This window comes from Glycine max, chromosome 15 (assembly GCF_000004515.6).
Source record: "Glycine max cultivar Williams 82 chromosome 15, Glycine_max_v4.0, whole genome shotgun sequence".
NCBI lineage: Eukaryota > Viridiplantae > Streptophyta > Magnoliopsida > Fabales > Fabaceae > Glycine > Glycine max.
In genome coordinates this window covers 21,791,355-21,806,165 of record NC_038251.2, presented here as the reverse complement: position 1 = coordinate 21,806,165, position 14,811 = coordinate 21,791,355, and the positions used below count along the sequence as shown (strand labels likewise).

The 14,811-nt window shown below is 34.4% G+C and overlaps 1 protein-coding gene across 3 annotated transcripts in view; it reads left to right on the top strand.

Moving 5' to 3' along the window:
* LOC100807099 (187-kDa microtubule-associated protein AIR9) overlaps positions 1-14,420 on the top strand; it is a 54,470-nt gene extending 40,050 nt beyond the window's left edge. The window contains exons 21-37 of one of the 3 annotated variants that reach the window (XM_003547520.5): positions 1,374-1,492; positions 3,230-3,398; positions 3,539-3,623; positions 3,724-3,797; positions 3,882-4,001; positions 4,981-5,173; positions 5,260-5,381; positions 5,670-5,877; positions 6,415-6,488; positions 6,625-6,763; positions 8,205-8,386; positions 9,286-9,441; positions 11,117-11,248; positions 12,646-12,704; positions 13,747-13,779; positions 13,877-14,008; positions 14,119-14,420. In XM_003547520.5, the coding sequence (XP_003547568.1) occupies positions 1,374-1,492; positions 3,230-3,398; positions 3,539-3,623; positions 3,724-3,797; positions 3,882-4,001; positions 4,981-5,173; positions 5,260-5,381; positions 5,670-5,877; positions 6,415-6,488; positions 6,625-6,763; positions 8,205-8,386; positions 9,286-9,441; positions 11,117-11,248; positions 12,646-12,704; positions 13,747-13,779; positions 13,877-14,008; positions 14,119-14,295 (2,174 nt within the window). In that variant the 3' untranslated portion in view covers positions 14,296-14,420. Of the gene's footprint in view, positions 1-1,373; positions 1,493-3,229; positions 3,399-3,538; positions 3,624-3,723; positions 3,798-3,881; positions 4,002-4,980; positions 5,174-5,259; positions 5,382-5,669; positions 5,878-6,414; positions 6,489-6,624; positions 6,764-8,204; positions 8,387-9,285; positions 9,442-10,146; positions 10,205-11,116; positions 11,249-12,645; positions 12,705-13,746; positions 13,780-13,874; positions 14,009-14,118 lie in introns of those variants that run through there. The other 2 variants (XM_014767862.3, XM_041010122.1) reach the window with 2 other exon arrangements.
* The last annotated feature ends 391 nt before the right edge of the window (positions 14,421-14,811 follow it).

Here is a 14,811-nt window from a genome sequence, read left to right as displayed (position 1 = left end):
TGATGTTTCCATAATTAATATTCTAATTTCTTAATGAAACACACTGATTAACTATTAGTGACAGATTCACAATTTTGATGTTCTCAATTCTCAATTATCGCTGTAAGTTCCTGAAAAAAAGAAGAATAAGAACAAAGGAACCTTGTTCACCTTGAGGCCAAAGGATACGTTGTTCATAATATTCTGTCTCAGATTGGCTGCCAAGCAATGAAGCCCTTGCAGCCTTTTCACAACCAAGCAAGAAACCAAGCTGTCATGTTTGTCACCCAGATCACAGGGATGGGTTGAAGCACGTGAGTGGGTGCTTGGAGGAGAGATTGGTGTTGCCATAGTCTGGTTAGAGAAATAAATGCACAATGGTCACTGGTTAGATGCTGATTGTGAAGGCATACAATACTGGAAAATGGTGTCATGGAAAGAGGAATTGAGGAAGCAATCATAGGACTGAAACAAATTAAGAAAAATGGGAGAAAGCCTACAAAATAGTTATTTTTGGCCTTTTAGTGCCTGTGGTTGCACCTGAGTCTACTTGAAGCAAACTCGTTGAATTAGGTGTGGAATTGAAAGTTTGACCAATTTTGTACAATCCCAACTGAGTTTACCTGAGTTTGACAAGGTCCAATTTTCCTAATAAGGCCTCACATTTTTGTGACCCTGAATTCGTAAACTTGCCCAAGTTTTGTGAGTTTGACAATCATGTATTGAACACATTTAGCCCATAGTTACCCTATTTACATTATTTCTAGTGAGTTTTTGAAGCACAATGCCAAAATTGGGAAAATGGCTCTAGGTTTGTTAGTCTGTGCAAGTCAATGGAGTTAATCCTAATATATCAAATTCCAATGTCCAAACAAAAGCATTGACCATCTAGGGAGCTTAGACCTCGAAAAAAGCTATTCAGGTAAAATGTAATGAACAGTGATAAGTAAGAAACAGTAAGTGAAAAAGGATCCTGAATAATCTAAGATCCAAATGCAAGATTAAGTGCATGAATTTGAGTATTATTAGCAGTTACTGACTTAGAGATGATTAGGGATTATGTCTAATTTAGGCAATATTTCTCATGTAATTAATATAGTATGTAGTGTAAATATATATTTTTGTTTTGACTGATTAGTCACATGGTTTTTTTCTCAAATATTCTAATTGTAAGCTATTATCTGCAAAACGTAAATAAGAATATGATACTTTGAACTCTTCCATCTCACTGAATGATTTCATCCACACTGTATGCATGATAATAGTAATAGATAAGATTTGCTTAACTTTTTTGGTTGCATGAGTTGTTGATGCCTTTTTGCTTTATCTAAGGTCATTTTATTTGTTGTATATTTTTATTCTCATTTAGTGAAGTTTTTTTTTTTGGTGATCAGGAAGCCCAAGATTGCTTTCTTTACACATAGTTGGAAATGCTGTTGAAGGAACAATTCTAAGAATTGAAAAAAAGTATTGGGGTGGTGAAGAGGGAGATTCAGTTTACCGCTGGCTTAGGGTACTTGTAACCTCAACTTTTTGTTGTCAAAGTCTTTGATATGAATTTATAAGTTTTAATTATGATTAAAGTCTTAGGTTTTATTTTGTGAATGTTTGAACTAGTAAGGTATTGTCTTACATTTATTGATAATGACAATAGTGAACTTGCGTTTATCTTTCTAATTAAACTTTAAATTGCTGATGATTTTCTTACTTTCCTTGCTCTTAGATATTTTATAAATCTTTGGTATTGGAATGTCCCTAACCAACTTGTCAAGAGTTTGCTCCTTTATTGGGTTCTTACCATATGTTTGTAGTTGTTATTGTTAAAAGAAAACAAGTGACTATGGTAGGACTCGTGTTAATTACACAAATGGAGGTTATATTACATTGAGGTTCCTGGATTAAATGTCATAAAGTCTATATATATGAGTGATTTCCTCCATTTTGTAATCATAAAATTAGAAATAAAATTAACTACAGTTTCCTCCTTTCAAATCTTTCTAGTTTCAAGTTCTAGAAACTGCCTTAATATATTGTAAAATAATAAAGCAGGAGACAAAAATTTCCATGTGGTTGCCATATAATTGTGGCATAAGTAGTACATGTTAGATTTCAACTTAAAACCAATTGGCACTAAGTGAAGTTGTCTAATAGATATATAAGTTGCACCTTAAGAACTAAGACATGCGTATGATCTGTTATGGGGAGAATCAATGGGGGAAAACCAGAATGGTGTTTTTTGAGGAGCTATGGAAACTTAGGATCCCACCAAAATCATCAGTGTTTGCATGGAGGCTAATTAGAGATAGATTACCAACAAAGTTAAACTTGAGGAGACAAGTGATGGTAAATGACATGTTGTGCCCATTCTGCAGCAATAATGAGGAGGATGCAGCCCCCTTATTCTTCAATTGCAGCAAAATCCTACCTTTATGGTGGGAGTCATTGTCTTGGATTAACTTAGTGGGCGCATTCCTGCAAAATCCTAGGGATCATTTTCTGTAACATGGAAATGGGAATGTTGGTGGAATAAAATCCACAAGATGGAAGTGTTGGTGGGTTGCTTTAACATGGACCATCTGGCAGCAAAAAATAGGATAGTTTTTCAAAATGAAACCTTCAGTGGAAGCAAAGTGTTGGATGATGCAGTACTCCTAATTTGGACATGGCTCAAATCTATGGAGAAAGATTTTGCACTACACTTTAACCAATGGTCCACTAATCTAAGAGAAGGGTTTTGTATTTAGGAAGGGATTGTAGGTGCTGGACATTTGTAATATTTTATAGTGGACTAGCTCGGTTCCTTGTAACAACCAAAGGAACCAGCTGTCTACCTAATCCTCATCATGTACTTTTAGTACCACTGGTACTCCTCATATATATAAATATATCTATTTTTGCTGAGCAAAAAAAAAAAAAGAACTAAGACAGGCGATGTGAGATTTCCTAACACCCCCCTCCACAGATGCTTGCCAATACAGGCAAGCCTACTAGAATAGGCAAGAACTAAGATGGGCTATAGGCTCTGATACCTACCATGTTAGATTTCAACTTAAAACCAATTGGTACTAAATGAAGTTGCCTAACAGATATATAAGTTGCACCCTAAGAATTAAGACAGGTGATGTGAGACTTCCTAATAGCACATTCCTCCATATCTTGTTTTATTGTGGTTACTGTCTTGATGATACTATTTATAGTTAGTCAGTTAATAATTTGGTTGATCAACTTACTATTTTATGGCTATATGCAGACCAGTTCAGATGGCACAAAAAAGGAAATTGCGGGTGCCACCGTTGCATCGTATATGCCCTCGATTGATGACATTGGCTCCTTTATTTCTGTTTCATGCGAGCCTGTCCGAAGCGATTGGGCTCGTGGACCCATGGTTTTGTCTGAACAAATTGGGCCTATAATGCCTGGTACTAAGCATTTCTTATTTTCTTAGTGTGCTCTTGAAGCTTTATATTGTTCAAAAAGACGTACAAATTTTTCTCAGACATCTATGTTTTCATGGATAGACAATTTTAATGAATCAACTATTTTTTACTTGCAAATTTAGGTTCCCCAACTTGTCATTCTCTTGAATTTCTTGGATCAATGATAGAAGGGCAGCGCTTGAACTTTAATGCTGTGTATACTGGAGGGTCAGGATTCTGTTATCCATTGCTTATAAGTTCTCTATACTTTTAGTTTTATTTATATAGTTACTTTATCCAATGAGGAATTTTGTTGCTTGCTTTTCAGGGAGCAAGGAGATTGTACCCATGAGTGGTTTAGGGTAAAAGACAATGGTTTACGAGACAAATTAAGTAGCAATGGTGACCTTTTTATTGTTGTTTTGTCAGCTAAGTGTTCTCTACTTGTGATGGCAAAAGTAAATGCTTAATGTTTATCATTAGCAGATTTTTTGGACTTGACTCTCGAGGATGTTGGTGCGTGCATTGAAATAATCTATACTCCTGTGCGCAAAGATGGAATCAGAGGCAGCCCGAAGAGCATATTGTCTGATCTGATTTCTCCTGGTAAGATTGTCCACCCCCCCCCCCCCCCCCCCCCCCTCTCCTGGTAAGATTGTAGAGATTGTATAGAAATACACATGGGGAGCTTTCTGGTGGCGTGTTGGATTATGTGAGGAAGTATATTGCATGAATTGATATTGGATTGATTGTGAATGATGATTTTTGTTCTTTGGTTTGGTTATGATGCTGGAGTGCCTTGGTGATTTCATGGAACTCCAGTTATATCCTTGTTAGCCACTGTTCCTAGGAATAGAGCCAAAATCCAAGCTGTTATTTTTGCAAAGCCTTGGCATTAGTCATGATTTTAGGTTGGTCACAGTGGATGGCAAGGCCAAGGTAGTTTCTGATGTTAGATTGTTTGGTTACTGGAAATGCCATGCAAGCCTTGGTAATCCCTGCATTTATGGTTTTCCTTGGTAACCACTCTGCATGTTAGAGTGTATATATGTGCAACTGTTAAAACAGTTTAGTAAGAGCTGTTAGCTTTTGCTAACAGCACCTCCCTCTTAGCTATTAACAGCTGTAGTCTCTTAGTTCAGAGTCCTATAAATATCTCTCTGTAATTAACTTTTGTGATATTCAATAATATGATCAGAGAGAGGGGGTTAAAGTAGTGACAAGGTGGGTCAGTTATTCTTGTCTTTTTGTTTGGTAATATTTAGCATGGAACAAAAAGTTGTCCTTTAGTTTCCTGAGTAACAGAATTTGAGTTTTTTCTATTACTACATCCTTTCTTTTATGCTGTTCCATAAGGCCAAAACCATTTTTAAAATCAAACTTAGAACAATTGTCATTGTGCCCAGCCCTTTACTTTCTAGCCCACACCTTATAAATAGTGTTTTCTTCTTTGTAATATGGCTTCTCATAATTCCTCTCGTTTCTCTGTCTTTCAACAGTTTGTTTCAGGTATATTTTTTTTTTAATTCTATAATGTTTTGTGAGATAGTTATAATCTAATTTCTTTATTATCCCCTTTGCACAGCGGATCCTAAGGGAATGGAACTTGTAATTCCTGACTGTTGCGAGGACAGAGAGCTTATGCCATCGAGAAAATATTTTGGTGGACATGAAGGGGTTGGAGAGTATATTTGGTATCAGACAAAGCATAAACTTGAAGGATCTGAACTACTAGATATATCTAATGCTTTTGATGTTGTAATATGTGGGACAGAGCCGTAAGTACTGATATGTTGTTCATGCTTTCTATGAGAAACTGTACCTGAAGTTGAGGATTTTGTGTATATTTTCCTTGTTATGGCAGAACATATAAACCATTACTTAAAGACGTTGGAGCTTATTTGGCTCTGTATTGGGTGCCTACTCGTGCAGATGGAAAATGTGGGGAGCCATTGATTTCAATTTGCAGTACCCCAGTTTCCCCTGGTATATCTATGGTTTTTTGCTGGAAGTTCATTATTCACTGTCTGATGATAGCTTTTCATCACATGGTTTGAAAATTATTTTGTTGTGGGTGGTGTGCACAGCTTGGTACCTATACATCTAATGTAGGGTGTGCTCACTGTAATTTGTGTGTATCTGGCTATTTGTGCATGTGATAAGCTGTATTATGCTTTAGATTTTCATTTCTTCTAGCCTTTGTTTGCCTTACTGACATCTAATGTGTGTGGTATTTAGCACATTTTATTGTCTGACTCCTTTAATAATTTGCAGCTCCTCCAGTAGTTTCTAATGTATGCGTGAAAGAGTTGTCTTCGGGAATTTATTCTGGAGAAGGTGAATATTTTGGTGGACATGAAGGCGAAAGTCTCTTTAGCTGGTATAGAGAAAATAATGAAGGAACCATTGAACTGATTAATCGGCCAAATTCTAAAATCTATGAAGTTACTGATTCGGATTACAATTATCGTTTGTTGTTTGGGTAATTATTCTATATTATCTTTCAGCCTTTTATGTTTGACCTTGAAGATAGTGTATGGTATGCCATGTTAAACATATTAGGTTGTCTGAACTTCAACTGGAAAGTGTGAAAGAAGAAATGGTTTTTCATCTTTTAAGTCCTTGTTGCTTTAGATTGTATAAATTATTGGATGATTGATTGCTGAAAGAAGCAACTTTCAGAGTTCCCTAATTTGCCACTTAATTTAATTAGGGTTAATAATCTTATTCTATTAGCGGGCTGGGCTTGTGCTAGTATTATTAAAATGGTGCTTGACCTTATTATTAGTGTAAAGAGGATGATTGTAATGTGTTGTATCACATCTTTACATGCCATATCAGTCAAATATCTAATTATTGCGACAGTCCTTTGTCTCTTTTCTACTCTTCCTCTTCTAAATTTTCTGCACATTTTTCAGTAGCTATAGTCCATCATAAAAACTTAGTCTCTTTAGTGTTAGCTACCGAAATCACCTCTGGAATATCACCAACGTTAACTTTTTCATCATATTTTCCCCAGATATACACCTATTCGTTCAGATTCAGTTGCGGGGGAACTTGTCTTATCGGATCCAACTAACACTGTTCTCCCAGGTAATCATTGTCCATTTCCCATGTTTGTGCAAGCCTTGCTTTCTTACATTGCATTTATTTTAAATAGTGAATCACCTTGTCCTTCAAGATGTTGAAGTTCATGGAAAATAAGTGTGGTTCTTGCATTTTCCTCTAGAGCTTCCATATGTGGAGATGCTTGCTCTGACTGGAAAGGCAGTTGAAGGTGACGTACTTACAGCTGTTGAAGTGATTCCAAATAGTGAGACTCAACAACATGTTTGGAGCAAGTACAAGAAAGATATAAGATACCAATGGTATGCAGATATACTTTATACTGATGCAGCATGCTGATATTTTTCTCAATTAACAAATTTAATGTTTATTTCCCAGGGGAGATTCATTTACCACTAAACGTAATCTCAGATGGCAGTGTAGAGAAGCCAACCTTAAAATTAAATGCTATACTAGATAGCAGACCACGGAGTGGCTGCTACACAAAAGATAACAGCTAGAATGAAAATACTTTAAAAATCTTAACAACCAACAAAATTAATAATCTGAATAATTTTGAAATATTGTACCAAAAACTAATGACCAATAATTGTTTTGAATAGTCAAGATTAAATGAAAAAAATCATTTGTATTAGTTGACATGTAATAGGCAACTTTAAGTACTGATAAGTAGTTTAAAAGCATAGCCAAATAAGTAGGTAAAAGAAATGATCACTATGGGAAGTGATGTCTTTTCATTTTTTAATAAGTTATCTAATTAGAAAATACTAGTTTTTGGTAAAATAGAAAATAAAATTATTGGAAAAACTCAAGCCTCACATTGGTTAGAAATAGTACCCAGATAGAGTATATATATGTGGGGGCCTTACAAGCTGGTTTTAAATTTGAGTTAGGTCTAAATCCAGATTCATAGATAGTATTGGAGTATGTTATTGTACAACTGTGAAAACAGTTCTGTAAGCTAATTGTAAGGGCTGTTAGCTTTTGCTAACAGCATATTCTGTTATTGTTAGTTAGAATCAGTTAGAGTTAGTTAGAATCTGTGTTTTCTGTTAGGATAACAGAACAGAGGTCTATATATACCTCTACATGTAACTCTAACAGAGAGAAAAAGCTGGAAGATGTTTTCCTTTTTACATCTCAATGGCACCACATGAGTAAAAATATATACTGGGTTTGAGTGACACAGCAGTGAGGCTCCTTTGTACAGGGCCTGAGTGACTCAGCAGCCAGCAGCAAGCAAGGCTCAATGATATCATGTGAGGAACAAGTATCTACCAACAAAAAGAAACAGAAATATGGTAGCAGGCGACACTCACTATCCCTGCAACTATTTACATATTAAACTAACTAAAAACTGTTTTTACCAATCAATTTTTTTTCTATTTTTAATTTTTGAAAACTAGAAACAGTTTTTAAAAATGGAAATCAAATGCACCCTAAATTTAACCTTTTTTTACTGCTTCTGTGCAATGCATGTGCCTAAATCTAGTTCCTTTTAATTTAGAAGAGTCTGAGGGTATCAAGGATCGTACTATTGACCATGTCAGTAGAGTTTGTTTCATATTCCCATGTCAATGATCTATTCTCCTAAATGCTGAAGCTGTTGGGTGATGGCATGAATATTTAACAATTAACAATTATTGGAGTGGTTCTTTTTTATTATCAGGAGAATGCTAGTTATTAACTCAACAGTGCTTCTAATCAATGCTGATTATATGTATCACATTAACATCATTTCAGGTTTTGTTCATCAGAAGTGGGAGACAATTTTTCATTTGATCCATTACCTAATCAGAGTTCTTGCTCCTATAAGGTGCGGCTAGAGGATATTGGCCATCATTTGAAATGTGAGTGTATTGTAACTGATGTGTTTGGAAGGTCAGGTGAGGCGGTATGCATTGAGACAAAACCTGTATTGCCAGGTAATTGCTTTGAATACTGAAGCAGTCTTGCTTTAAAATTTTATTCCTCTTTGCATTTTCTACCCACAAGAATGTCTTTAGTCTGCCTGTTTAGTTGGGTCTTCTTGACCTGTCTACAGCAACACAGAGTCAGTTGGGTAGAGGAGAGGTATATAGAGGGATAATGGAATGCACTAACTCGATATGTGTTAGGCTTCCTATCTATGTATTTATATGAAAAGAACAAGACCAGTTACAAATGTAGCATGAACAAAGCCCTTCCTAATAAACCTAAATATACTTGTTAAAAATATAATTAACCTGATTACAACCGGGAGCTTTAGTGAACATGCTATAGAAATCAGTCTCTGCTAAAGTTTCTCAACATGAAAATGGTAAACAACCTCAGTGCTTTGCCTCTCAATTAAGACTGGATTAGTAGCAGTATGTGAATAGCTCCTTGAATGTCAAACCACAATTCCCTGGGCACTGCCCCTTTGGAATGTCCACATGCCTGGTTTTGAACATTTTTCGTATGTTGTCAATTGATGGCATGATGATCTCAGACTTTGATAGTGACTATGCTAGTGCTTTAAACTCCTTATTACACATACAGTTCCAACTAGGATTTTGTCTCTGAAATACTTTATAGGCATTCATGTTGCCCACATCAAGGACCTGCTTCCCTTTCTCAAAGGAAATACACAATGGTTTTGTAAATGGAAAATTGAAATTGGATTGCCTGATGCCCAGCCATGTGATTCTTCGTCCTATCATTTCCCACTAAAATACTTGTAGCTTGCTATGTAATAAAGATTGTAGTGTTTTAAACTTATTGCGATTTCTTTTGTGATTGATTTTCCTTCAAAATTTTTGTTTTTTATTATCCCTTTGTGTAAGTATTATGTGTGCATTCTTAGGGATCCCTAGAATACATAAGCTGGAGATTGAGGGAAGAGGATTTCATACCAATCTCTATGCTGTTCATGGCATTTACAGTGGTGGGAAGGAAGGCAAAAGTAGAGTTCAATGGCTTAGATCAATGGTTGGAAGTCCTGACCTTATCTCTATACCAGGTATTTTAAATGCTTAAAGTTAGTTAAAACTAATATGTTTCCAATTAAAGAAATCAAGAAGTATCGTGATTGAATTTCAATACAGGGAAACATATTGCATATTTTGAAATTTTACCTTGTCCTATTGTTTGATGAAGAGTGCTAGCAATACACTTTCTATTGTTCGTCAAAATTTATGAAAAGCTACAAAACTTTTAAGTTAATCAAGAATATTTATGTTTCCATCTTCAAATTTCTTGTCTTTCATGCCATTGTTGCCTTTTCTACATTGTATATCTAGTTTTGTTTGTTGATGGACATTTACAACTATTTTGGCTCTTGCTGTTTTGTTTTGATCTTGTTTAGTCTTTGGATCTCTCTTTCAAAAGATTCACTTGTTGTTTGGCTGCTGCCTTAGTTTCTGTTGATATGTCTCTTTCTTATTGCCCCCATTGCAATATTTGACACCTTCATTGTGCCCCTTTTTTGCTGCCGTCATTGCAGTATTTGGCACCTACATTGTGCTTTTTCTCTTTGTCTAACTTTCCTTCATTGCAACATTTGTCACCTTCATTTTCCCATTTTGCTGCCTTTGTTGCAACTTTTGGCACTTTCATTGTTCCCCTTGTTTTCACTGCCTTCATTGTAGCATTTTCCTTCTTCATAGGTTGCCTTCATTATAGCACTTGGTAGTAGACTTCATTGTAGCATTTTCCTTCTTCATAGGTTGCCTTCATTATAGCACTTGGTAGTAGACTTCATTGTCGTGCCTCTGATAAACTGAAACCACTATTAGAAGGTACTGGTATACAAAGTTATTTTCGAATGAGAGCTTAGCCTATATTCACCAAAGGACTTTCCACATAAAGCTAGGAATAATATATATCCATTCACCATGTTGAGGGGAAATGTTAGAAATATAATTATGGAAATTTAAGTTATTTCTAAAATTAGGCTGAACTGAAGATTTATTACTATGATTAGACTGATTTGCATTTCTTAGAATTAGGCAGATTTGATATGATTTGTATTTTTTTATTCCTTTTTATTTCCTTAATTAGGTGACATGCCGTGAATAAAATAAATACCATATGTAATCTCTCTAAAAACTCAAGTCAAAAGTACAATTTAGATTTCTTTCAAGTCCTTTAAATATATACCCTCATTGTATTTTAGCCTATGCAATGCACATGTTAAATGTTTATTTTATATAACTAAAATCTATAAAAAAATACTTTTAAATATATAAATTATATTATAGTTCAAGTTTGTGATAAATATAAGTATTTTAAAACATATAAATTGTATTTTAGATTTATGATAAACAATTTATATTGTGACACAAGGTTATTTTTAATTATTGATAGTTTTTTAAAAAATATATTGAAATTCAATTTAGAAATAAAGATGAAAAAGATAGATCGAAAGAGATAAGAGGTTAAGACAAATTTCTAAAAATGTTTTCATTGAAGAAAGACTTCTAAACACACTTTTGTTAAAGAATAATTCCTAGAAATACTCATTCAAGATAACTTTTCTAATTTATATATATAGAGGATAATATTCTCCGCTGTGTAATACACACAAATTCCATTGTCTTCTTTTCTCTTCCTTTCAACATCTTCCATTGCTTATATTACTTGTTATGCATCTTCATTAATCCAACTGCTTTTTCTTTTCAATGATTAAACTACAGGAGAAACTGGCAGAATGTATGAAGCGAATGTTGATGATGTTGGCTATAGGCTGGTGGCCATCTATACTCCTGTAAGAGAGGATGGAGTAGAAGGACAATCAATTTCAGTATCCACAGAGCCAATTGCAGTTGGTAAGCTGAAATTCTTTATCTAATCAATGACATAGTCTGTGTATAATTAAATTATCTTTGACATTAGTAATCCAGGTTGAGTGTTGAAAATTTTGTTCATTTTTAGTTTTAGCTAAATGTTAATGAATTTATTAAATATGATTAACAGGCATTCATCCAGAGTATTGATACCCTTAGAAAAATGGGTGTTGGACTATTCCCATCAAACCCTATTCTTGTGGATCCCACAACTACAACCTTTAATCCGTGGTCCTATTGCACTAATGGGTGTCAGCCTTCAATCCCTCTTGTTGGAAATAATGACATTTATTGTACTTAGATGTTCATGTATATTACTTCCTAGACAGTAGACACCAAGTGGGATTGTGTATGGGTCTTGTTGCTCTCACTGACTGCGTGTTTGTCTTAAATATTATTGCAAATTGAGTAAAAATTAAACAAGAAAATATTTGAGGTTGAAAAAGATTAAATTCAACATAAAGATAAGATTAAAATTGAACAAATATTTAAAAAGGATAAAATTAATGATAGGAAGATTCCTAGGATTGGGGTTTCACACAATGATTTCCTTTTTGATTAATCACTTAACTTGACCACTCTCCTGGTGGCTATATTCAATTCAACTGTTAGGAACTTCTTTCTGAAGTAGGAAAAATAGAATCCACAAGGTAAAAATTGCACACAACAGAGGAAAAACTGGAATAGCTTTCTTATTGGTGATAGAGAGAGAACAACTCAAGAGCCAAGGTATACGAGAAATCCCCCGAAGAATCTTTCTCCTTTTACACTGGCAATAGCCCAGTAACTGTATAGTTCAAATTCTTTCCCTCTTACTAAAGATAGGACTCTTATTTATAGGAGTTACAATTTTACAAATAACAGAACTAACTAACTCTCCTATCCCTCTAAGTGTTTGTTACAACTTTTTGACCCTTTCCTTTTCCTATATTAAACCTGCAAACCCAAATTTTTTTTCTGCTACAGATTGTTGCTTGGACTCAGTCCTAACATAAACCTTCAATGTTCTTTGCTAATTCAATTAATCCTTGAAGGATCAAACCTACTCTCGTGATTTAAAGCCCAAGTCCCTTCTTATGAATCCAACAAATGGGTTCACCTCTTATTCTTCCCCAACACATCTAAAATTATGTGTATATTACAAATAATTGGGTGGGACCCAGTCTTGCCATTTATTGTAGTCGCAAGTGCAGCTATTCCACATGCACTGGTGTTTCTTTTTGTGCATATCTTTTCATCTTTCTATATTTTCTACCGTCTTTTGCAGTTTTGCTTCTTTGGTTTGTGGATATGGATAGTTGGAATTCTTCAGTTCTAGCATTTTTCTAGGAATTTCCACACTGAACTTAACATTGTATCTGATCTTTAATTAAATGCAGAGCCTGATGTTCTTAAAGAAGTGAAGCAGAACCTTGAACTTGGATCAGTGAAGTTTGAGGTGAGATATATATATATATATATATATATATATATATATATATATATATATATATATATATATATATATATATATATATATATATATATATATATATGTATATAAAAGTTTGGTTTTATTGTCATTGGCATAGTCTGAAAATGTATTGTTGATTGAGAAATGTTTGTAATACAATACAAACTTTCAAACACATTTTATTACTTGCTGAAATTTATTGGAAATCAAAAGATTGTGTGTTTCACTCTCCTTATTTAATGGAAACCTCTATTTGTGATTTAGTAATTTCAATCAATAGTAGAAAGTGTGTTAAAGAGTGTATTGTCAGCAATTCTTGTTGATTAAATGTTCTCGCTACCCCCATCCCAAGGTATATCAATTTTTTTTTTTTTATCAGCCAAAATAGATATATATTAATTAAGAACCAGAGGTACTAGAAAATACATAGACAACTCAGGATTGGTCCCTATGCAGTTTGAACCAATTCTGAGAAATTAAAGATCCCAAGGTATATCAATAAAATGAAAACTGTGATATATCTGTGTGGATGATTAGTTATTAAGTTCTGTCTGGAGATTCTAGTCCAACTAAGTTGATATGTGCTTATCGGAACAAGACACCTATATAGCTATGACAAATGTCTAAAAATTAATTATACAGGAAGAAAAATAATTTGATGGTTACTCAAGTGTGGCCACGTGGTTGGTTAAATGCTCCAAGATGCAGCTCTACTGGAGTTCTGGTTTCTGAAGGAAACCTTTCATAATTTTTAGGAGAACAAGCCTTCTTGTGTAAACCATTTTGTCCAAGTACCTGAAATGTTAAAACTACTTTTTGGATAGATTGGCTGGCATGTCTCTTCCCTTTGGAGTCTTGTATCTCATTGATTCATTGTATTTGAGTTTGAGATATAGTTCATTGAATAATATCATCTAAAATTTGATAGCTCTCCATCTCAACTTTGGTCTTCTTAAGCTTTGTACCTTTCTCTCTTCTTACCTTAGTTTTTATCCTTCATAAGCTCATTACTTGTCTTCTGTGACAGGTATTGTGTGACAAAGACCAAACCTCAAAAAAGGTACCTTATAGTCTTCTGATGTTAATGTATTCATTTTTTAAGTGGTGGAAAAGTCTAAAAGGGACTAGTACCAATTTTGTCATAATTTCTATTTCAGATTTCATCAGTGGGCACATATGAGAGACGTATCCTCGAAATTAACAGGAAAAGAGTCAAGGTGGTAAAGCCTGCCACTAAGACTTCTTTTCCAGCTACAGAAATTCGTGGTAGTTATGCCCCTCCCTTTCATGTAAGTTTGGTTTCCTCAGAAAACTCATTTTCCTTTATCGATTATGTATGTAGTTTTAAATTTGGGTTATCATATGCTTGATTTTCTTTATTGATCTTTAAATGTATCAGGTGGAGCTTTTCAGGAATGATCAACACCGTCTGCGTATAGTAGTGGACAGCGAGAATGAAGCAGATTTGATGGTACACTCCCGACACATTCGGGATGTTATTGTTCTTGTGATTCGAGGACTTGCTCAGCGATTCAATAGTACTTCCCTCAATTCCCTTCTCAAGATAGAGGCATAAATTCCTTTGCATTGTATAGTCATCATATTTGATATGGGAAACTGGGTTGTTGAGGCCAGTTCTCACATTTTGCTTGTCCTGAGTGTAAAAGTATTGTTATATTAAAAGAACAGTTTTTAATGCCATGTTCATTGCAGGCCATTGATTGCTAAATCTGTGTGTGTGGCTTAATGCAAGATCATTTAAATATTTTGCATTAAGATTTTCGTGCATATTTTAGATGTCTGAATGATATGCAATTTTTTTTTTGGAAGGCAAATGATATGCAATTTAGTGAGACATGAGTAGGGTTTATTATGTTGTAGTTTGCTCGCTAGCGAATTTAGATTTCTTAGCTGTGTTTGCATGCATGATAGTATTCGAGTTAAAACATACCCAGGACTACTAAGGAAATGGGGATTTGTTTAATGTCTTTAATCTAAAGCCAATGGTACTTATTCAATGCCTTAAAATTTAAGCAAAATCACCAGTCTGGTTAGAATTTCTTTAATATTTTTTTAGTAGGGTTGTAGAATT